We start from the raw sequence: 22,450 nt of genomic DNA, 5'->3' as shown, positions 1-22,450 counted from the left end.
TTGTGCAAGGAGGACTGGAGGAGCACTGCCAGAGCCCTGCAAAATGACCTCCAGCAGGCCACAAATGAGCATGTGTCTGCTCAAACGGTCAGAAACAGACTCCATGAGGGTGGTATGAGGGCCCGACGTCCACAGGTGGGTGCTTACAGCCCAACACCGTGCAGGACGTTTGGCATTTGCCAGAGAACACCAAGATTGGCAAATTCGCCACTGGCGCCCTGTGCTCTTCACAGATGAAAGCAGGTTCACACTGAGCACGTGACAGACGTGACAGAGTCTGGAGACGCCGTGGAGAACGTTCTGCTGCCTGCAACATCCTCCAGCATGACCGGTTTGGTAGTGGGTCAGTCATGGTGTGGGGTGGCATTTCTTTGGGGGGCCGCACAGCCCTCCATGTGCTGACTGCCATTAGGTACCGAGATGAGATCCTCAGACCCCGTGTGAGACCATATGCTGGTTCGGTTGGCCCTGGGTTCCTCCTAATGCAAGACAATGCTAGACCTCATGTGGCTGGAGTGTGTCAGCAGTTCCTGCAAGAGGAAGGCATTGATGCTATGGACTGACCCGCCCGTTCCCCAGACCTGAATCCAATTGAGCACATCTGGGACATCATGTCTCGCTCCATCCACCAACGCCACGTTGCACCACAGACTGTCCAGGAGTTGGCGGATGCTTTAGTCCAGGTCTGGGACGAGATCCCTCAGGAGACCATCCGCCACCTCATCAGGAGCATGCCCAGGCGTTGTAGGGAGGTCATACAGGCACGTGGAGGCCACACACACTACTGAGCCTCATTTTGACTTGTTTTAAGGACATTACATCAAAGTTGGATCAGCCTGTAGTGTGGTTTTCCACTTTAATTTTGAGTGTGACTCCAAATTCAGACCTCCATGGGTTGATACATTTGATTTCCATTGATAATTTTTGTGTGATTTTGTTGTCAGCACATTCAACTATGTAAAGAAAAAAGTATTTAATAATAATATTTCATTCATTCAGATCTAGGATCTGTTATTTTAGTGTTCCCTTTATTTTTTTGAGCAGTGTATATTGAAAGCATGGAGTCTTCCACACAGGAAGTTCCAGGCACTTGTAGAATATATACCAAGGTGCACTGAAACTGTTCTGGCTGCTTGTGGTGTCTCAACGCCCTATAAGGAGTTGGTGTTTCCGTTATTTTGGCAGTTACCTGTAGCAGCAAATGGGAAAATGGGACCGCTGGAAAAGGGAATAAATATAACATTGCGGATAAAGTTTGGAATGATACAATTTCATGTGTACAACATCTAGACCTGCATCACTATACTGAGAGATTTGCCGTTTCTAAAATGCCGTTTAGATGTGTTTTGTTCATGTTTTTTTCAGGGCCCCTAATACAACACAACGAGGGTGAGGCAGTGCTGTTTGGGGTATGTTTCTCTAAAACGTGAAATCTCAAGAAAGTTGTCTGGACCCTATTTACATTTTAAAGAGAGATTTGGTTATAAAAATAAAACTTTTCCTTTAATGAAAGGTAGCCTACTGTACAACACGAGTCTCGAAGAATTTTAAAATACATGCGCATAAGACTACGTCATTCGATGAGCGACCTAAACTGAACGCATGAGCATATGACGGCGCCAGTCCTTTGACCCCATTTTGGACATCGCAGTACTGTTTTATACAGCTACTTGCTAATGTTGACCAATTAGCTATTGCTTTAATTTGTTGACCGGCCAGAGACACTATCATTGCTGGCTAGCTTCCCGACTCATCTGCCTAGTGGGTCTTATTTCCTTAGCTGGATCTTGACATTGTTCAAGTTGTGGTTGCTAACTAGCTAGCAGCAGGGCCCATTTTCGATGCAGATTGCTTGTTTCGGGAAACTTGCATTTTCTCGTTGACTCAATTACCACAGATACAATTGATTATTCGCCGAGCCTAGGTACTGAGTTGATTGTCCATAGTGTCCTTCGGACAAATGGATGGCGAAGAGGACGAATTCTTCTCCGGGAACCACTCTGGTAAGACCTACTTTGATCCCGGCTCGGCGCTGAATACTGTAGCTTGCTAACGTTAGCCTAAGGAAGTACATTACAATATAATTTAAAACATTAAAATACATTTTACAGCATGTTTCACAATACATTAAGTGTGTGCCCTCTGGCCACTCGGGTGGTATGTCTTGTGGCGTATGCATGGGTGTCAGAGCTGTGTGTTAGTAGTTTAAACAGACAGCTCGGTGCATTCCTCTTGTCAACACTTCTTACAAAAACTAGTGATGAAGTAAATCTTTCCTCTACTTTGAGCCATGAGAGATTGACATGTGTATTATTAATGTTAGCTCTCCGTTTACATTTAAGGGTCAGCTGTAATTTTCCCAAGTCCCTATATGGCACCTGACCACACAACTGGGCAGTAGTCCAGCTGTGACAAAACGAGGGTTACTGTTGCATCATTGTTATTGTGTGCACGGTCCTCATGCCCGTTGTATATGATACTAATATTTGTAAACATTCATTTTGGAATGCCAAAAAAAAGTGTTGGTTATGTCCTGGTCCTGTAGATGGTGGTGGCACCCCGGTACAGGACGAACATGCTCCTGGTTCAGATGGGGAAGAGGAGATGAGGAATGAGCCACGCCACTCTGAGGTAAGGGGATAGTTATCTAAGCAAGACGTTAAGATAACCAGTATGGTGGTCAAGCCCTCTTGATTTCCAGACCATGTTGCACATACCGATTTAACATTTAAAAATAAATATACAGTACCAGTCAAAAGTTGACTATTTTCTACATTGTAGAATAATAGTGAAGACATCAAAACTATGAAATAACACATATGGAATCATGTAGTAACCAAAAAAGTGTTAAACAAATAAAATATATTTTATATTTGAGATGCTTCAAATGAGTCACCCTTGGTGACCGCTTTGCACAATCTTGGCATTCTCTTAACCAGCTTCACCTGGAATGCTTTTCCAACAGTCTCAAAGGAGTTTCCACATATGCTGATTACTTGTTGGCTGCTTTTCCTTCACTCTACGGTCCAACTCATCCCAAACCATCTCAATTGGGTTGAGGTCATGTGATTGTGGATGCCAAGTCATCTGATGCTGCATTCCATTAGTCTTCTTCTTGGTCAAATAGCCCTTACACAGCCTGGAGGTGTGTTTCAAAATCAAATCAAATTGTATTGGTCACATACACATGGTTAGCAGATGTTATTGAGTGTAGCAAAAAGCTTGTGCTTCTAAGTTCCGACAGTGCAGCAATATCTAACATGTAATCTAACAATTCCACAACTACCTAATACACACATCTAAGTAAAGGAATGGAATAAGAATATGACATAAATATATGGATGAGCAATGACCGAGCTGCATAGGCAAGATGCAATGGATCGTATAAAATACAGTATATCCATATGAGATGAGTAATGCAAGATGTGTAAACATTATTAAAGTGACTAGTGATCCATTTGTTGAAGTGGCCAATGATTTCGAGTCTGTATGTAGGCAGCAGCCTTTCTGTGTCAATGACGGCTGTTTAACAGTCTAATGGCCTTGAGATAGGTGTTTTTCAGTCTCGGGCCTAGCTTTGATGCACAGCCTTCTGGGTGGTAGCGGGGTGAAGAGGCAGTGGCTCGGGTGGTGGTTGTCCTTGAAGATCTTTTTGGCCTTCTTGTGACATCGGATGCTGTAGGTGTCCTGGTGGGCAGGTAGTTTGCTCCCGGTGATGCGTTGTACAGACCGCACCACCCTCTGGCGAGCCTTGCGGTTGTGGATGGTGCAGTTGCTGTATCAGGCGGTACAAAAAAGTTTGATGGTTTTAGGTGACAAGCCAAATTTCTATAGCCTTCTGAGGTTGAAGAGGCGCTGTTGCGCCTTGACCACACTGTCTGTGTGGGTGGACCATTTCTGTTTGTCCGTGATGTGTACGCCGAGGAACTAAACTTTCCACCTTCTCCACGGCTGTCCCGTTGATGTGGATAGGGGGGTGCTCCCTTTGCTGTTACCCGAAGTCCATGATCATCTCCTTTGTTTTGTTAACATTGAGTTTGAGGTTGTTTTGCTGACACCACACTCCAATTGCCCTCACCTCCTCCCTGTAGGCTGTCACGTCATTGTTGGTAATCAAGCCTACTACTGTTGTGTCGTCTGTTGGAGGAGTGCATGGCCCCAGTGTTGAGGATCAACAAAGTGGAGATGTTGTTTCCTACCTTCAACGCCTGGGGGCAGCCCGTCAAGGAAGTCCAGGACCTGTTGAAAAACAAATGACAGTCCCACTAAGCGCAAACCAGATGGGAATGGCGTATCGCTGTGGTAGCCATGCTGGTTAAGTGTGCCTTGAATTCAAAATAAATCACTGACCGTGTCACCAGCAAAGCACCCCACACCACCTCCTCCATGCTTCACGGTAGAAACCACACATGTGTACATCATCCGTTCACCTACTCTGCGTCTCACAAATACACGACGGTTGGAACCAAAAATCTCAATATTTGTAGCTAGTCACACCTGTTAATTAAAATGCATTCCAGGTGATTACTTCATCAAATCAAATCAAATCAAATTTATTTATATAGCCCTTCGTACATCAGCTGATATCTCAAAGTGCTGTACAGAAACCCAGCCTAAAACCCCAAACAGCAAGCAATGCAGGTGGAGAAGCACGGTGGCTAGGAAAAACTCCCTAGAAAGGCCAATACCTAGGAAGAAACCTAGAGAGGAACCAGGCTATGTGGGGTGGCCAGTCCTCTTCTGGCTGTGCCGGGTGGAGATTATAACAGAACATGGTCAAGATGTTCAATGTTCATAAATGACCAGCATGGTCGAATAATAATAAGGCAGAACAGTTGAAACTAGAGCAGCAGCACAGTCAGGTGGAAGTTGAAACTGGAGCAGCAGCATGGCCAGGTAGACTGGGGACAGCAAGGAGTCATCATGTCAGGTAGTCCTGGGGCATGGTCCTAGGGCTCAGGTCAGTTGAAACTGGAACAGCAGCATGGCCAGGTGGACTGGGGACAGCAAGGAGTCATCATGTCAGGTAGTCCTGGGGCATGGTCCTAGGGCTCAGGTCCTCCGAGAGAGAGAAAGAAAGAGAGAAGGAGAGAATTAGAGAACGCACACTTAGATTCACACAGGACACCGAATAGGACAGGAGAAGTACTCCAGATATAACAAACTGACCCCAGCCCCCCGACACATAAACTACTGCAGCATAAATACTGGAGGCTGAGACAGGAGGGGTCAGGAGACACTGGTTGTGGGAATGTGCAAAGTTGTCATTAAGGCAAAGGGTGGCTACTTGTAGTAAACAAAAAGTGTGAGATTCTTGTGTTATTTCATAGTTTTGAAGTCTTCACTATTATTCTACAATGTAGAAAATAGTAAAAAATTAAGAAAAACCTTTGAATGAGTAGGTGTGTCCAAACCATTGACTGGTACTGTAATATCCCATGGTTCTATGCTGACCGTTTTTGGAAGGAAAAATGTAGGCTCACACAGAAATTTAGGAGCACAATGAAAAATGAGGTAATAATTGACACAAAATAATAATCATTTTTCTAGGGCCACTAAATAAAAATGTCATGTCGAACAGCAAAATATTTAGGGACATATGTAAGTAAAATGGTCACACTAGATCCTTGTATCCATTCCTAACTGTAGAATTATAAAGCATTTTATATTTCTGTTTTTTTTTATTCAGGATGAGAATGATGATGAGGGAGATGCTCAGGCCATGGAGACAAACGGCGTGGCCAGTGGGTCAGACAACAAGTGCCCTGAAGGGGCGGACAGGGACTCTGAAGGGGAGGCCCCTGGGCCTGCAGACAGCGATAACAAGGAGGAGTCCCCGCCCAAACGGGGAGGCAGCACCTCCGACATAGAGGAGTCCCCGCCCAAACGGGGAGGCAGCACCTCCGACATAGAGGAGTCCCCGCCCAAACGGGGAGGCAGCACCTCCGACATAGAGGAGTCCCCGCCCAAACGGGGAGGCAGCACCTCCGACATAGAGGAGTCCCCGCCCAAACGGGGAGGCAGCACCTCCGACATAGAGGAGTCCCCGCCCAAACGGGGAGGCAGCACCTCCGACATAGAGGAGTCCCCGCCCAAACGGGGAGGCAGCACCTCCGACATAGAGGAGTCCCCGCCCAAACGGGGAGGCAGCACCTCCGACATAGAGGAGTCCCCGCCCAAACGCGGAGGCAGCACCTCCGACATAGAGGAGTCCCCGCCCAAACGCGGAGGCAGCACCTCCGACATGGAGGAGTCCCGGCCCAAACGGGGAGGCAGCACCTCCGACATGGAGGAGTCCCGGCTCATACGCGGAGGCAGCACCTCCGACATGGAGGAGTCCCTGCCCATACGCGGAGGCAGCACCTCCGACATGGAGGAGAAAGAAACCAAACGGGATGCAGCCGGGAGCGACTCTGAGAACGAGAATCGCCCCCCAGCCCGGAGCAGACACTCGTCTGCACGCAGTGACTCTGAGATTGAGACGCCCAAACACAAAGCCCAGATAGAGTCTGATGGAGAGGAGGGCGGCAAGAATAAAGGGAAGTGGAAGGCTGTAATGCACTCCGACAGTGAGGATGAGGTGGTGGCTCGGCCAGCGAAAGCAGCTGCAGGCAGTGACCAGGAGAAGGAGAGTCCCGCAAAACTGGTGGGGGAAGTTAGTGAGGATGACGACGAGATGCCAAGTAGGTGCAATTTACATCAGAGTTGACTCTTGATAAGTGCACAATCTACTGATCCCTATTCAAATATATTTTCTATTCACTTGCTCTAGATATCGACATGCTCTGGTTTAGTACACACATTCAAACTACAACAGTTCCATGTTATTGTTTAAACCAGGGTTCCCAAACTTTTTATAGTCCTGTACCCCTTCAAACATTCAACCTCCAGCTGCGTACCAGGGTCAGTGCACTCTCAAATGTTGTTTTTTGCCATCATTGTAAGCTTGCCAAACACAGTATACGATACATTTATTAAACATAAGAATGAGTGTGAGTTTTTGTCACAACGCGGCTTGTGGGAAGTGACAAAGAGCTCTTATAGGACCAGGGCACAAATAATAATATAATAATCAATAATTTTGCTCTTTATTTAGCCATCTTACATATAAAACCTTATTTGTTCGATTTTGTTTTTTAAATAACCACTGGTAAATGAGAAGGAGGAGCATCCTTGAATGGATGCACATAACTCTGCAATGTCGGGTTGTATTGGAGAGTCTGTCTTAAATCATTTTCCACACACAGTCTGACTGTATTTAGTTCTCATGCTAGTGAGGGCCGAGAATCCACTCTCCCATAGGTTTGTGGTTGCAAAGGGCATCGGTGTCTTAACAGCACGATTTGCCAAGGCAGGATACTCTGAGCGCAGCCCTATCCAGAAATCTGGAAGTGGCTTCTGATTAAATAAAATTTTCACAAAACCGCTTGTTGCAATTTCGATGAGGCTCTCTTGTTCAAATATCGGTAAGTGGACTGGAGACAGGGCAAGAAAGGGATAACGAATCCAGTTGTATTTGTTGTCCGTTTCGGGAGAGTGAAATCAAATAAAATTGTATTAGTCAAACGCACCGAATCCAACAGGTGTAGACCTTACAGTGAAATCCTTACTTACGAGCCCTTAACCAACAATGCAGTTTCAAAACAATACAAAAGAGATAAAAGTAACAGCAGTGAAATAACAATAGTGAGACTTTATACAAGTGGGTACCGATACAGAGTCAATGTGCGGGGGTACCGGTTAGTTGAGGGAATATGTACATGTAGGTAGTGTAATTAAAGTGACTATGCATAGATGACAACAGTGAGTAGCAGTGGTGTAAAGAGGGGGACACTGCAAATAGTCTGGGTAACCATTTGACTAGATTTTTAGGAGTCTTATGGCTTGAGGGTAGAAACTGTTTAGAATCCTCTTGTACCTAGACTTGGTGTTCCGGTACTGCTTGCTGTGCGGTAGCAGAGAGAACAGTCTATGACTAGGGTGGCTGGAGTCTTTGAAAAATTGTAGGACCTTTCTCTGACACCGCCTGGTGTATAGAGGTCCTGGATGGCAGGAAGCTTTGCCCCAGTGATTTCCTGGACCTTTCGCACTACCCTCTGTAGTTGCTTGCGGTCGGAGTCAGAGCAGTTGCCGTACCGGGCAGTGATACAACCAGTCAAGATGCTCTCGATGGTGCAGCTGTAGAACCTTTTGAGGATCTGAGGACCCATGCCAAATCTTTTTCAGTTTCCTGAGGGGGAATAGGCTTTGTCGTGCCCTCTTCACGATAGTCTTGGTGTGTTTGGAGCATGTTAGTTTGTTGGTGATGTGGACACCAAGGAACTTGAAGCTCTCAGCTTGCTCCACTACAGCCCCGTCGATGAGAATTGGGGCGTGCTCGGTCCTCCTTTTCCTGTAGTCCACAATCATCTCCTTTGTCTTGATCACGTTGAGAGGTTGTTGTCCTGGCACCACACGGCCAGGTCTCTGACCACCTCCCTATAGGCTGTCTCGTCGTTGTCAGTGTTCAGGAAGTCCAAGATCCAGTTGTAGAGGGAGGTGTTTAGTCCCAGGGACCTTAGCTTATTGATGAGCTTTGGGGACACTATGGTATTGAACGCTGCGCTGTAATCAATGAATAGTATTCTCACATAGGTGTTCCTTTTGTCCAGGTGAGAAATGGCAATGGAGATTGCATCATCTGTGGATCTGTTGTGGTGGTATGCAAATTGGAGTGGGTCTAGAGTTTCTGGGATGATGGTGTTGATGTGAGCCATGACCAGCCTTTCAAGGCACTTCATGGCTACAGACGTGAGTGCTACGGGTCGGTAGTTGTTTAGGCAGGTTACCTTAGTGTTCTTGAGCACAGGGACTATGGTGGTCTGTTTAAAACATGTTGGTATTACAGACTCGGACAGGCAGTGGTTGAAAATGTCAGTGAAGGCACTGGCCAGTTGGTCAGCGCTTACTCGCAGTATACGTCCTGGAAATCCTTCTGGCCCTGCGGCCTTGGGAATGTTGACCTGTTTGAAGGTCTTACCTTGCATCGGCTGCGGTAAAGCGTGATCACACAGTCTTCCCGAACAGCTGGTGCTCTCATTCATGTTTCAGTGTTATTTCCCTCGTAGCAAGCATAGAAGTAGTTTCGCTCGTCTGGTAGGCTCGTGTCACTGGGAAGCTCTCGGGTGGCGTTCCCTTTGTAGTCTGTAATGGTTCACAAGACCTGCCACATCCGACGAGCGTCAAAGCCAGCGTAGTACGATTCGATCTTAGCCCTGTATTGACGCTTTTCCTGTTTGATGGTTCGTTGTAGGGCATAGCAGGATTTCTTATAAGCTTCCGGCTGGGTTAGACTCCCGCTCCTTGAAAGCGGCAGCTCTAGCCTTTAGCTCAGTGCGGATGCTGCCTGTAATCCATGGCTTCTGGTTGGGGTATGTATGTACAGTCACTGTGGGTACGACGTCATCAATGCACTTACTTATGAAGCCAATGACAGATGTGGTGTACTCTTCAATGCCAACGGAGGAATCCCGGAACATATTCCAGTCTGTGCTAGCAAAACAGTCCTGTAGCTTAGCATCTGCTTCCTCTGACCACTTTTTTTCATTGATCTTGTCACGGGTGCTTCCTGCTTTAATTTTTGCTTGTAAGCAGGAATCAGGAGGATAAAATTATGGTCAGATTTACCAAATGGAGGGCGAGGGAGAGCTTTGTATGCGTCTATGTGTGTGGAGTATAGGTGGTCCAGAGCTCTTTTTCCTCTGGTTGCACATTTAACATGCTGATAGAAATTTAAAACAAGTACATGAAAAATCCCATACGGAATGCTAACTAAATGCTAAAGAGCGCATTGCGAACATTTTATACAGTCTCTGACCTAAACTATTTTAAGGACAGGCATTCCAGCTCATGAAGTTATACAAGTAACTCAAATGATACACAGTTTACTGCACGCACACAATAAAAATTAGACAGCGAGGCCCTTGATTCAGGAGGATATTCTCTGCAGCTAAGGTAAAGCTTGATATTGGAAGAAGCTAACCTCTTAGCTAGATAGCTAACTAGCTACTCATTTAGCAATCCAAAAGCACAACTGCAGAGAATTTATCACATTTTAGACAGTTAACCTTTTTTCATATTTTTTTTTATTTCACCTTTATTTAACTAGGCAAGTCAGCCTCTTGATCCTACCAATACCGGATCCGGGAGCGTGACTACAGGCTCAGCTCATTACCATAACACAAAATGCGAAACAATATTCTTAGAAATATTTAACCTCCACACCTATACAAGTCCAATAGCTCAAATGAAAGATAAACACCTTGTTCATCTACCCAGCAAGTCAGATTTCTAAAATGTTTTACGGCGAAAACACACCACACATTTATATTAGACCACCACCGAAACAAAAGACCATTTTGTCCCAGAAAATATAAAATTATAAAAGCAGGATTAAAAAATAAATCATTCACTAACCTTTTGAAAATCTTCATCAGATGACAGTAATAGGACATGTTATTCCAATAATATGCTATTTATATCCATAAATCTCTGTTTACAATGACAAGATTTTCGAAAAATGCTACTCAAATGTCCAGAGAAATTATGATAGCTCCGTCAGATAACAAGCAATACACATGACTAAATATACATGTTCTACATATAGTTACAAAGATACACTTCTTCTTAATGCAACCGCTGTGTTACATTTATTTTTAACGTTACAGAATTCGTTCACTAGGCTACAATATGAGGCGGCGCTCAGATATTAGCTGTATGTCTCCTCTACGTTTGGAGAGCACAGAAACCCAAAATGAACCACATAAATATTCCCTTACCTTTGATGTTCTTCGATCAGAAGACGAGGAAGGAGTTATACTTACCCAATACATCGTTTGGTTTCAAGTTGTGTGTCTCTGTATTAGCATATGCTTACAGCTTCAGCTGAAATGCACCCAAAATGACTTCTGGTCCCGCACTCTTGCGCATCAAAACTTCAAAATTACATATTATATGTCGACTAAACTGGTCAAACTAAGTGCAGAATCGAGCATTAGGATGCTTTAATCGTGTAAAACAAAGATCAGCGCTAACAGATAAACCGAAGTCAATTGGTGCTTCATGGAAAAAGTGTCCGGCGCGCGCAATAGAGTGCCTGTATTTCCGCGTGACCCGAATGATTTCGCCCGCCAAAGGACGGGGGCGCGCTAGATTCTAACAAAGGACGCGTCATTTGAAAGCAGACATCGCGCTGAACACACAGAAACTATTCCTGGATCCGTAGCTGGTTGGGAAGGGTGGGGGCGATGACGTCAAAGTTGACCCAACTTTGCTGTTGAGAGGAGGGTGTTTGGAAGAAAGGCTGCCCTGGGAGTTCTGCTTTACATACAGACATAATTTAAACGGTTTTAGAAACTTTAGAGTTTTCTATTCAATAATTATTATTATATGCATATATTAGCAATTTTGGGAAAAAATATTTTCAGTTTACTATGGGCATGCACTTCCTCCAAAGGGGGCAGTATTCAGCCATAGGATCAAGAGGTTAAGAACAAATTCTTATTTTCAATGACGGCCTAGGAACAGTGGGTTAACTGCCTGTTCAGAGGCAGAACGACAGATTTGTACCTTGTCAGCTTGGGGGTTTGAACTTGCAACCTTCCGGTTACTAGTCCCAATGCTCTAACCACTAGGCTACCCTGCCGCCCCTTTTGCGTGTAGGGGGCCGTGTTTTCGTACCCATGAAACTGCCTATTTCTCAGCCACAGAAACTAGAATATACATATAATTGTCAGATTAGGATAGAAAACACTCGAAAGTTTCCAAAACTGTTAAAATATTGTCTGTGAGTATAACAGAACTGATATTGCAGACGAAAGCCTGAGGAAAATCCAATCAGGAAGTGCCTCTTATTTTGAAACCTCTGTTCCTATGCAAGCCTATCCTCCATTTAAAAGGATATTAACCAGATTCCTTTTTTATGGCCTCCCTAAGGTGTCAGCAGCCTTTAGACATAGTTTCAGGCTTTTATTTTGAAAATTGAGCGTGAAGGATCACATTGCGTAAATGGAAGAGTGAGTTTTTGCGCAACTGAGTAAAGCCGCCATTGCTCCTCTCGCTGTTATTGAAAAGCGTACACACTCAGTTGATATATTATCGAATATATATTTTAAAAACAACATGAGGATTGATTATAAAAAACGTGGACTGTGGACATTATGTGGACATTATGGATATTATTTGGAATATAAGTCTGTGTTGTCGAAGAAGATAACGCGACAAACAAACGTCGGTATTTTGGGTATAAAAATAATCTTTATGGAACAAAAGGAACATTTGTTGTGTAACTGGGAGTCTCGTGAGTGAAAACATCCGATGATCATCAAAGGTAAACGATTAATTTGATTGCTTTTCTGATTTTCGTGACCAAGCTTCCTGATGCTAAGTGTACATGATGTTATGCTATGCTATTGATAAACTTACACAAACGCTTGGATTGCTTTCGCTGTAAAGCATAATTTCGAAATCTGAGACGACAGGTGGATTAACAAAACGCTAAGCTGTGTTTTGCAATATTGCACTTGTGATTTCATGAATATGAATATTTTTTTTGTAATATTATTTGACTGTTGCGCTATGCTATTCAGCGATTGCTGACGAAAATGATCCCGCTAACGGAAAAAGGGATGTTTCTTTTTTTGCTGAGTTTAGCTCCATCTATCTGTTGGTATTAGAGGTCGACCGATTATGATAAAAAAAAATATATATATATATATTTGTAATAATGACAATTTCAACAATACTGAATGAACACTTATTTTAACTTAATATAATTACATCAATAAAATCAATTTAGCCTCAAATAAATAATGAAACATGTTCAATTTGGTTTAAATAATGCAAAAACAAAGTGTTGGAGAAGAAAGTAATATGTGCCAATATGTGCCATGTAAAAAAGCTGACGCTTAAGTTCCTTGCTCAGAACATGAGAACATATGAAAGTTGGTGGTTCCTTTTAACATGAGACTTCAATATTCCAAGGTAAGAGGTTTTAGGTTGTAGTTAATATAGTATTTACAGGACTATTTATCTCTCTACCATTTGTATTTCATATACTTTTGACTATTGGATGTTCTTATAGGCACTATAGTATTGCCAGTGTAACAGTATAGCTTTCGTCCCTCTCCTCGCCCCTACCTGGGCTCGAACCAGGAACACATCGACAACAGCCACACAGCGTTACCCATCGCTTCACAAAAGCCTTGCGGCGCAAGGGGAATAACTACTCCAAATCTAAAAGCGAGTGACGTTTGAAACAGTATTAGCGGACACTCAGCTAACTAGCTAGCCATTTCACATTGGTTACACCAGCCATTCGGCAGATAGGCTTGAAACAGCGCTGTGCTTGCGAAGAGCTGCTGGCAAAACGCACGAAAGTGCTGTTTGAATGAATGATTACGGGCCTGCTGCTGCTCAGTCAGACTGCTCTATCAAGTCAGACTTAATTATAACATAACACACAGAAATACGAGCCTTTGGTCATTAATATGGTCAAATCCGGAAACTATCATTTCGAAAACGAAACGTTTATGATTTCAGTGAAATACGGAGGAACCGTTCGGTATTTTATCTAACGGGTGGCATCCCTAAGTCAAAATGTTCTTGTGACATTGCACAACCTTCAATGTTATGTCATAATTACGTAAAATTCTGGCAAATTAGTTCACAATGAGCCAGGCAGCTCAAACTGCTGCATATACCCTGACTCTGCGTGCAATGAACGCAAGAGAAATGACACAATTTCACCTGGTTAATATTGCCTGCTAAACTGGATTAGTAGTTATAAATAGTGATTATGATTGATTGTTTTTGTGAGATTTTGAGTGAAAACCTCCTTCCATCAGCAATGGCATTGAAGATGAAACGTGGCTTGGTCTTTCAGCGTGACAATTATCCTGGCCTAGCCAGTCTCCAGATCTCAACCCCATAGAAAATCTTTTGAGGGAGTTTCCAAGTTTGTGTTGCCCAGCAACAGCCCCAAAACATCACTAATCTAGAGGAGATCTGCATGGAGGAATGGGCCAAAATACTAGCAACAGTGTGTGAGAACCTTGTGACGACTTACAGAAAACATTTGACCTCTGTTTTAAATACCCTTTGTTGGCAATGACAAAGTATTGAGATATACTTTTGTTATTGACCAAATACTTATTTTCCGCCATAATTTTCAAATAAATTCATAAAAAATCCTACAATGTGATTTTCTGGATTTTTTTTCTCATTTTGTCTGTCATAGTTGAAGTGTACCTATGATGAAAATTACAGGCCTCAATCTTTTAAAGTGGGAGAACTTGCACAATTGGTGGCTGACAATACTTTTTTGCCCCACTATGTTAATGTGATTTTGATTTCTATGTACTGTTACAGTGAAGAGGAAGAAAGCCATCCTGTCAGACAGTGAAGGTGAGGAGGAGAAGGCTGACGAACCAGGTAATATGACAGACCGGCAACTGGGCATGTGTAGTTGGGTGGCTCTAGTCAAAAGTAATGTACTGTATGGGGAATAGGTTGCCATTTATGAGGCACACCTTATCTTGAAGTCTGATGGTTAGCTAATGTGTGGCGATTAAGGCTGCATCTTAAATTACCCTCTATTTCCTACATAGTGTACACTACACTGTAGTGTGTTAGGTGTGTGTGTTTTTTTTATTGATATGGTCTGTTGGCTGGGTCTCCCTTGTAAAAGTGGATTGAAGCCCAGCCAATTGAACTTCATGGTTAAATCATGTAAAATAGTTTTTGTCAGAGCCGTGGGGCTGAGGATGATAATAATGGTGGTGACTTTTCCTCAGTGGTGAAGAAGAGCCGCGCTGTGTCTGACGATGACAACTCTGACAGTGACGCAGGCTCGGAGGCGCCCGACAAAACCATGGCCAAACTGCGGGAACTGGGATCAGAAAGCGAAGACGAGGATGATGGACAGAAGGTGGAAGGAGGGAAGAAGGACGAGAAAACACTGTTTGGTAGCGACAGCGATTCAGGCGACGAGGAAGAGTAAGTATTCCGATCCCCCTCTCCCCCACACACACTCCTTTTTAGTTTGAGTTATGATTTTCCTTACACAAATGACATTTTTGTTTACTTTCGTTTTTATCCGATTTGAGATTCTTTCTGTAATGAAAGTAGTAGTATTTTTATTGTGGAACTTGACATAAATCCAATCAAATGCTTTGTGAACAACGGGTGTAGACTAATAGTGAAATGGTTCCTTATGGGTCCCTTTCCAACAATAGAGTTGGAGATAGATTGATATTGAAATAGTGACAAAAAGAATAAATACTTAGTGAATAACAATGAGTAAAAATAAGTTACAATTGCCGGGTCAATGTGCTGTGGTATGAAGTAGCTATGTACAGTGCATTTGGAAAGTATTCAGACCCCTTGACATTTACCTTACAGCCTTTTTCTAAAATGGATGAATTTTCTTTTCCCCCTCATCAATCTACCAACAATGCCCCATAATGACAAAGCAAAAACAGTTTAAAAAAACATAACTATTCAGACCCTTTACTCAGTACTTTGTTGAAGCACCTTTGGCAGCGATTACAGCCTTGAGCCTTGAGTCTTATTGGGTATGACGCTACAAGCTTGGTGCAACTGTATTTGAGGAGTTTCTCCCATTCTTTTCTGCAGATCTTCTCAAGCTCTGTCAGGTTGGATGGGGAGGGTCACTGCACAGCTATTTTTAGGTCTCTCCAGAGATGTTCGAACACGTTCAAGTCCTGGCTCAGGCTGGGCCACTCAAGGACTTTGAGACTTGTTCCCAAGCCACTCCTGTGTAGTCTTGCCTGTGTGCTTAAGGTCGTTGTTCTATTGGAAGGTGAACCTTCGCCTCAATCCTGACTAGTTCCCCCAGTCCCTGCCGCGATAAAACATCCCCACAGCATGATGCTGCCGCCACTGTGCTTCACCGTAGGGATAGTGCCAGGTTTCCTCCAGACGTGGCGCTTGGCATTCAGGCCAAAGAGTTAAATGTTGGTTTCACCAGACCAGATCTTGTTTCTCATGGTCTGAGAGTCCTTTAGGTGCCTTTTGCCAAAAACTCCAAGCAGGCTGTCATGTGCCTTTTACTGAGGAGTGGCTTCTGTCTGGCCACTCTACCATAAAAGCCTGATTGGTGGAGTGCTGCAGAGATGGTTGTTCTCCCATCTCCGTAGAGCTGAAGCTCTGTCAGAGTGACTATCGGGTTCTTGGTCACCTCCCTGACCAAGGCCCTTCTCCCCGATTATTCCGTTTGGCCGAGTGGCCAGCTCTTGGAAGAGGCTTGGTGGTTCCAAACTTCCTCCATTTAAGAATGATGGAGGCCACTGTGTTCTTGGGGACCTTCAATGCTGCAGACATTTTTCGGTACCCTTCCTCAGATCTGTGACACAATCCTGTCTCGGAGCTCTACGGACAATTCCTTGGACCTCATGGCTTGATTTTTGCTCTTACGTGCACTGTCAACTGTGGGACCTTATATAGACAGGTGGGCCTTTCCAAATCATGTCCAATAAATGTTATTTACCCCCGGTGGACTTCAATCAAGTTGTAGAAACACCTCAAGGATGATCAATGGAAACAGGATGCACCTAAACTTAATTAAGACTCATAGCAAAGGTTCTGAATACTGTTTTTTCTTTGTCATTATGGGATATTGTGTGTAGAATGATGAGGAAAAAATGTATTTAGTCCATTTTTAGAATGAGGCTGTAACGTAACAAAATGTGGAAAAGTGAAGGGGTCTGAATACTTTCCGTATGTACTGAAAGGATGTGTGTGTAGTCAGTATGGTATGCTCTCTCGAATAGGAAAATGATTGCAGACATTTTTGGTGACTCTGGCGATGAAGAGGGGGAAGAGTTTACGGTGAGTTGTACAAATCAAATTTTATTCGACACATGCTTCGTGAACACCAGTGAAATGCTTACTTATGGTATCTTCCCATCAATGCAGAGAGAAAGAAAATAGAGAAATAATAGCAAAGTCATTATATACAGTGAGTAAAGATAACTTGGCTATATACATGGGGTACCAGTACCAATTCCATGTGCAGGGGTATGAGGTAGATACAGTGCCTTCCGAAAGTAGTCAAACTCCTTGACATTTTGTTGTTACAAAATGGGATTAAAATGGATAGATTTATTTATTTTGAATCTACACAAATTACTCTGACAAAGTGAAAGAAATTATATATTTTTAAAGAATATTGAGAAATAAAACACAAATATACAGTATCTCTTAGTCTCTTAGAGCTTTGCACACCTGGATTGTACAATATTTGCCTGTTTTGTTTTTTTAAACTCTTATTGTTGATCATTGCTAGACAGCCATGTTCAAGTCTTGCCATAGATTTTCAAACCAATTAAAGTCAAAACGGTAACTATACCACTCAGGAACATTTGTCATCTTGGTAAGAAACTCCAATGTAAATTTGGCCTTGTGTTTTAGGTTATTGTCCTGCTGAAAGGTGAATTTGCCTCCCAGTGTCTGTTGGAAAGCAGACTCAACTATATTTCTTTTGTAGGATTTTGCCTGTGCTTAGCTCTAACGTTTATTTTCATCCCCCCTTAAAAACTCCCTAGTCCTTGCCGATGAAGAGCATACCCATAACATGATGCAGCCACCACCATGCTTGAAAGTATGTAGATTGGTACTCAGTGATGTTGTTAGATTTGCCCCAAACATAATGCTTTGTATTCAGGACAAAATGTCTTTGTAGTGACTGGGTGTATTGATACACCATCCAAAGTATAATTTATAACTGACATGCACTGTCAACTGTGGGAATGTGTATATAGACAGGTGTGCCTTTCCAAATCCAATTCATAGAATTTACCACAGGTAGACACCAATCAAGTTGTAGAAACTATTTATATATAAAAAAAAAATATATATATATATATATATATATATATATATATATATATATATATATATATATATATATATATATATATATATATATATATATTTATGTGAATAAGGTATTTCTGTTTTTAGTTAATAAATGGGCAAAAGTGTATTACAAAAATGTTTTTGCTTCGTCATTATGGGGTATTGTGTGTAGATTGAGTTTTATTTTAATCCATTTTAGAATAAGGCTGTAACGTAACAAAAAGTGAAGTGGTCTGAATACTTTCCCGAATGCACAGTAAGTTTGGTTGAAGATTGGAGCAAGCCTTTAAAAACACTTAGAATTAATTTGTTGCCAGCCTGGGGTCATGCATTCCCCATAAAACACATTTACCCTAGAACCTTTATTATTCACTAACATCAAATACCGCTATAACGTAAAACATTTGAAAAACACAGTGAAAAGGTCAAACTACCAAATCAGATCTGTGAACACCAAGGGTCGGTTTCCCAATCATAGACCAAGTTTAATGTGTCTGGGAAACCGCCCCCAAAGGTTTAGGGACTCTCGGGAATTGTCTAAACACCGAAACTATACCGCATCTGATTCAAGTTCCCTATGGCTGACGTTGTTTTTTTCTGCACCAATAGGGTTTCAATCAGGAGGATCTGGAGGGGGATAAGAGCCAATCTCAGGCCTCTGCGAAGAAAGCAATGGCAGATGACTCTGACTCTGATGAGGGCGTGGACAGGGGTGGTGGCCAAGAGTGAGTATCTCATGTAATCTCAATGTTTTCAATCAGTCGATTTCCACTTGCCACTATACTTTCATTCTATAGTGGAGGCATGGCTGACTCTGTTTCTATTCAGCACCAGTTTCATGTCGGACTTCGACGTGATGCTGGCTCGTAAGAAGGCCCAGAGCGGGAAGCGCCGACGGAACCGCGACGGGGGAACGTTCATCAGTGATGCTGATGACGTTGTCAGCGCTATGATCACCAAGATGACAGAAGCTGCAGAGGTGATGTTTTGGGCCCCAAAATGTGTGTTCTGTCATAGGTCTTCACAATGCTGGTGTGGGTGTACCATTCTATGTGATTTACAGGAGGACAGAACACTGAACGCTCAGAAGAAGCCAGCGTTAAAAAAGCTGACCCTCCTCCCCACTGTAGTTATGCACCTAAAAAAGTGAGTCCATCCATGGCTCTCAATACTACCACAAGCCTAGTCTATAGACACTGAGTGTAGAAAACATTAGCAACACTGGCTTTTTCCATGACAGACTGACCAGGTGAAAGCTATGATCCTTTATTGATGTCACTTGTTAATTCCACCTCAATCTGTAGATCAGGGGTTCTAAAACTTTTTCAGCCTGGAACCCAAATTAGAAATTCTCATTTCCTGAGACTCAAGCTTAGGAACGTATTAAACTATACGTAAATATTGGTACATTTCATTGCCCTTAGGCCTAAAACAAATGCAATGTAGCCAAAACGAATAACAATGAAATTAAATAGCCATATCCAATAGTTTTTCATGTTTATTTTCCCCCATTTAAAAACTCTTACATATCAGTCTGGGTTGGAACTGTTGCTGTTAAAATTCAATAAATAATTTTAATTCTGAACTGGAACAAACTGATTGATCCAGGCTGTATCACATCCTGACGCGATTGGGAGTCCCACAGGTGGCACGCAATTATCCCAGCATTGACCAGGTTGGCCGCCATAGGCCATCATTGTAAATAAGAAATAGTTCTTAACTGACTTGCCTAGTTAAATAAAGGTTCAATTTAAATAAATAAAATATTTAAAAAAACAATCACACAGATGTAGACCAGGAAACATACACACACAGTCCTAATGAGAGGTGTGTGGCTGGTTGACGTTTTCAACAAGCAGGTCTATTCTGGGATCAGTTTTTGACAGTACAACACCGAGGTCATGCTCAGCATTGAGACTGTTTCTGTATGTGTTTTTTAAGTAATCCAGAGTTGAGAACTGACATGGGCATGTGGTACCAAACTTGACCAGAACATGTACTGCTTTCTCAGGCAGGCAGGAGACGGCTTCTTGCTGCAGATGAGCAACCCAGAACTGTGTGTGCGTTTGTCTCAAAAAGTATCTGGCTTCAATCAGTTTATTCCAGTTCAGAATAAAAATGATGACTTGTATTTTAACAGCAACAGTTCCAACCTAGACTAGTTTTCAACAATAATTTATACAGTAAAATGTACAGTAGGCCTGAATTTTTCATCTTCATCTGTACTGTTACTTAGGGTTGCACTTATCAGTAGCTAGTTAGCTTGCTTTGGCTAACGTTAGCTATTAGCTGTGTACAAGGCCAGGGGATTGTTTTAAAGAGAATCTCTCATATACTACTATGAGAGTTAGTATTCCCTTATTTCTGCTTATCACCTGTTTATAGAATGACAATGCCCTGCTAGCTGACTGACTTTTCCACTGTGGAAGCACTTTCCTGAAGCATTCTGCCCTGTTCTGAAATAATTCCCTGGGTACACCGTCACGCTGTAGATGTTTGGTCAGGACATGTCGTTATAGGAATTTGTTCATTTTGATTGACTCATTACTAAGCGCTTCCCCGAACAAAAAACATTGAGGGAGCTTCTCGTTATTTCTCGAAGTTTGTGTGAAAGAGGGAGAAACTCATCGGTGTATTGGCTTTTCATGACGATTGAGCTCAGTCAGAACTTGTGGCTAGCATGACACTATTTGATGGCGAGTCTGTGGCTGACAGCGCATCGTCTGCTGCTGAACGACAGCGCATCGTCTGCTGCTGAACCCACAACGCTGCAGCGTGTGTCGCGGAGTGATCTTGAACAAAACTGCAGAAAAAAGACCAGGGCATCTCCCTATCGCGCAGCTGCCAAACTGAGCAGAGGCCGCAGTTGCACTTGGCCAAATCAATTCCAATAATTCATTAAATAATTATACATTTACTCTGACACATCACGACCCACCATTAACATACTTTAAGAAAGTCTGGTGTAGTTGAAAGGGAGGAGACTGGTTAAACAATGATTTTTAAGCCTCGAGACAATTGAGACATAGATTGTGTATGTGTGCCATTCAGAGGTTGAATGGGAAGACAAAATATTAAAGTGCCTTTTGAACGTGGTATGTTCCAGGCGCACCTGTTTGAGTGTGTCAAGAACTGCGATGCTGCTGTGTTTTCCATGCCCACAGTTTCCTGTTGGTGTCAAGACTAGCCCACCACCCAAAGGACATCCAGCTTTAGATACCTTGTAGAGTCCATTCCCAGATGAATTGAGGCTGTTCTGAGGGGAAAGGGGGCGGTGCAACTCAATATTTGGAAGGTGTTCCTAATGTTTTGTACACTCTGTGTGTGTGTGTGTATTACAGGAGGTTCGTGGCACCTTTAATTAGGGAGGATGGGCTCGTGGTAATGGCTGCAGCAGACTGAGTAGAATAAAATCAGTAAATCAGAAGCGTAGTTTGATGCCATTCCATTCGTTCCGTTCCAGCCATTCTTATGAGCTGTCCCCCCCCCCCCTCAGCAACTTCCACTGGTGTGTACAGTCAAAAGTCAAAAGTTTGGACACACCTACTCATTCAAGGGTTTTTATTTTCTAGATATTGTAGAATAATAATGAAGACAAACTATGAAATAACACATATGGAATCATGTAGTAACCCAAAAAAGTGTTTACAAATCTAAATATATTTTGTTTTGTATTCTTCAAAGAAGCCACCCTTTGCCTTGATGACAGCTTTGCACACTTGGTATTCTCTCAACCAGCTTCATGAGGAATGCTTCAACAGTCTTGAAGGAGTTCCCTCATATGCTGAGCACTTGTTGGCTGCTTGTCTTTCACTCTGCGGTTCAACTCATCTCAAACCATCACAATAGGGTTGAGGTCGGGTGATTGTGGAGGCCAGGTGATCTGATGCAGCACTCATCACTCTCCTTGGTCAAATAGCCCTTACGCAGCCTGGAGGTGTGTTGGGTCATTGTCCTGTTGAGTCACTGACCATCACACCTCTTCCTCCATGCTTCATGGTGTGAACCACACGTACAGAGATAATCCGTTCACCTACTCTGCGTCTCACAAAGACACGGCGGTTGGAAGCAAAAATCTCAAATTTGGGCTAATTTCCACCGGTCTAATGTCCATTGCTTGTGTTTCTTGACCCAAGCAAGTCTCTTCTTCTTATCGGTGTCCTTTAGTAGTGGTTTCTTTGCAACAATTTGACCATGTTAACTCTAATGAACTTATCCTCTAGAGTAGAGGTAAAGCTGGGTCTTCCTTTCCTGTGGCAGTCCACATGAGACCCAGTTTCACCATAGCGCTTGGTTTTTAAAACTGTTCTTGCAGAAACTTTCAAAGTTCTTGACATTTTTCAGATTGACTGACCATCATGTCTTTAAGTAATGATGGACTGTCGTTTCTCTTTGCTTATTTGGACTGATCTTGCCATAATGTGGACTTGGTAAAACACCATCTTCTGTATACCACCCCTACCATGTCACAACACAACTGATTGGCTCAAATACATTATGAAGTAAAGAAATTACACAAATTAACTTAACAAGG

General features: G+C 42.9%; 1 protein-coding gene across 6 annotated transcripts in view; it reads left to right on the top strand.

Annotated features, from left to right (window-relative positions):
- Window positions 1-1,580: 1,580 nt before the first annotated feature.
- Window positions 1,581-22,450, top strand: part of iws1 (interacts with SUPT6H, CTD assembly factor 1) — a 34,749-nt gene continuing 13,879 nt past the window's right edge. For 3 of the 6 annotated variants that reach the window (XM_031790354.1, XM_020503936.2, XM_031790352.1), the window contains exons 1-9: window positions 1,581-2,003; window positions 2,546-2,631; window positions 5,690-6,683; window positions 14,407-14,469; window positions 14,832-15,033; window positions 16,830-16,887; window positions 18,526-18,641; window positions 18,745-18,895; window positions 18,980-19,062. In XM_031790354.1, the coding sequence (XP_031646214.1) occupies window positions 1,961-2,003; window positions 2,546-2,631; window positions 5,690-6,683; window positions 14,407-14,469; window positions 14,832-15,033; window positions 16,830-16,887; window positions 18,526-18,641; window positions 18,745-18,895; window positions 18,980-19,062 (1,796 nt within the window). In that variant the 5' untranslated portion in view covers window positions 1,581-1,960. Of the gene's footprint in view, window positions 2,004-2,545; window positions 2,632-5,689; window positions 6,684-14,406; window positions 14,470-14,831; window positions 15,034-16,829; window positions 16,888-18,525; window positions 18,642-18,744; window positions 19,063-22,450 lie in introns of all 6 variants that reach the window. The other 3 variants (XM_031790350.1, XM_031790351.1, XM_031790353.1) reach the window with 2 other exon arrangements.

The sequence above is a fragment of the Oncorhynchus kisutch genome, linkage group LG15, assembly GCF_002021735.2.
Source record: "Oncorhynchus kisutch isolate 150728-3 linkage group LG15, Okis_V2, whole genome shotgun sequence".
Classification (NCBI taxonomy): Eukaryota; Metazoa; Chordata; class Actinopteri; order Salmoniformes; family Salmonidae; genus Oncorhynchus; species Oncorhynchus kisutch.
This window is presented reverse-complemented; position numbering and strand designations above follow the sequence as displayed.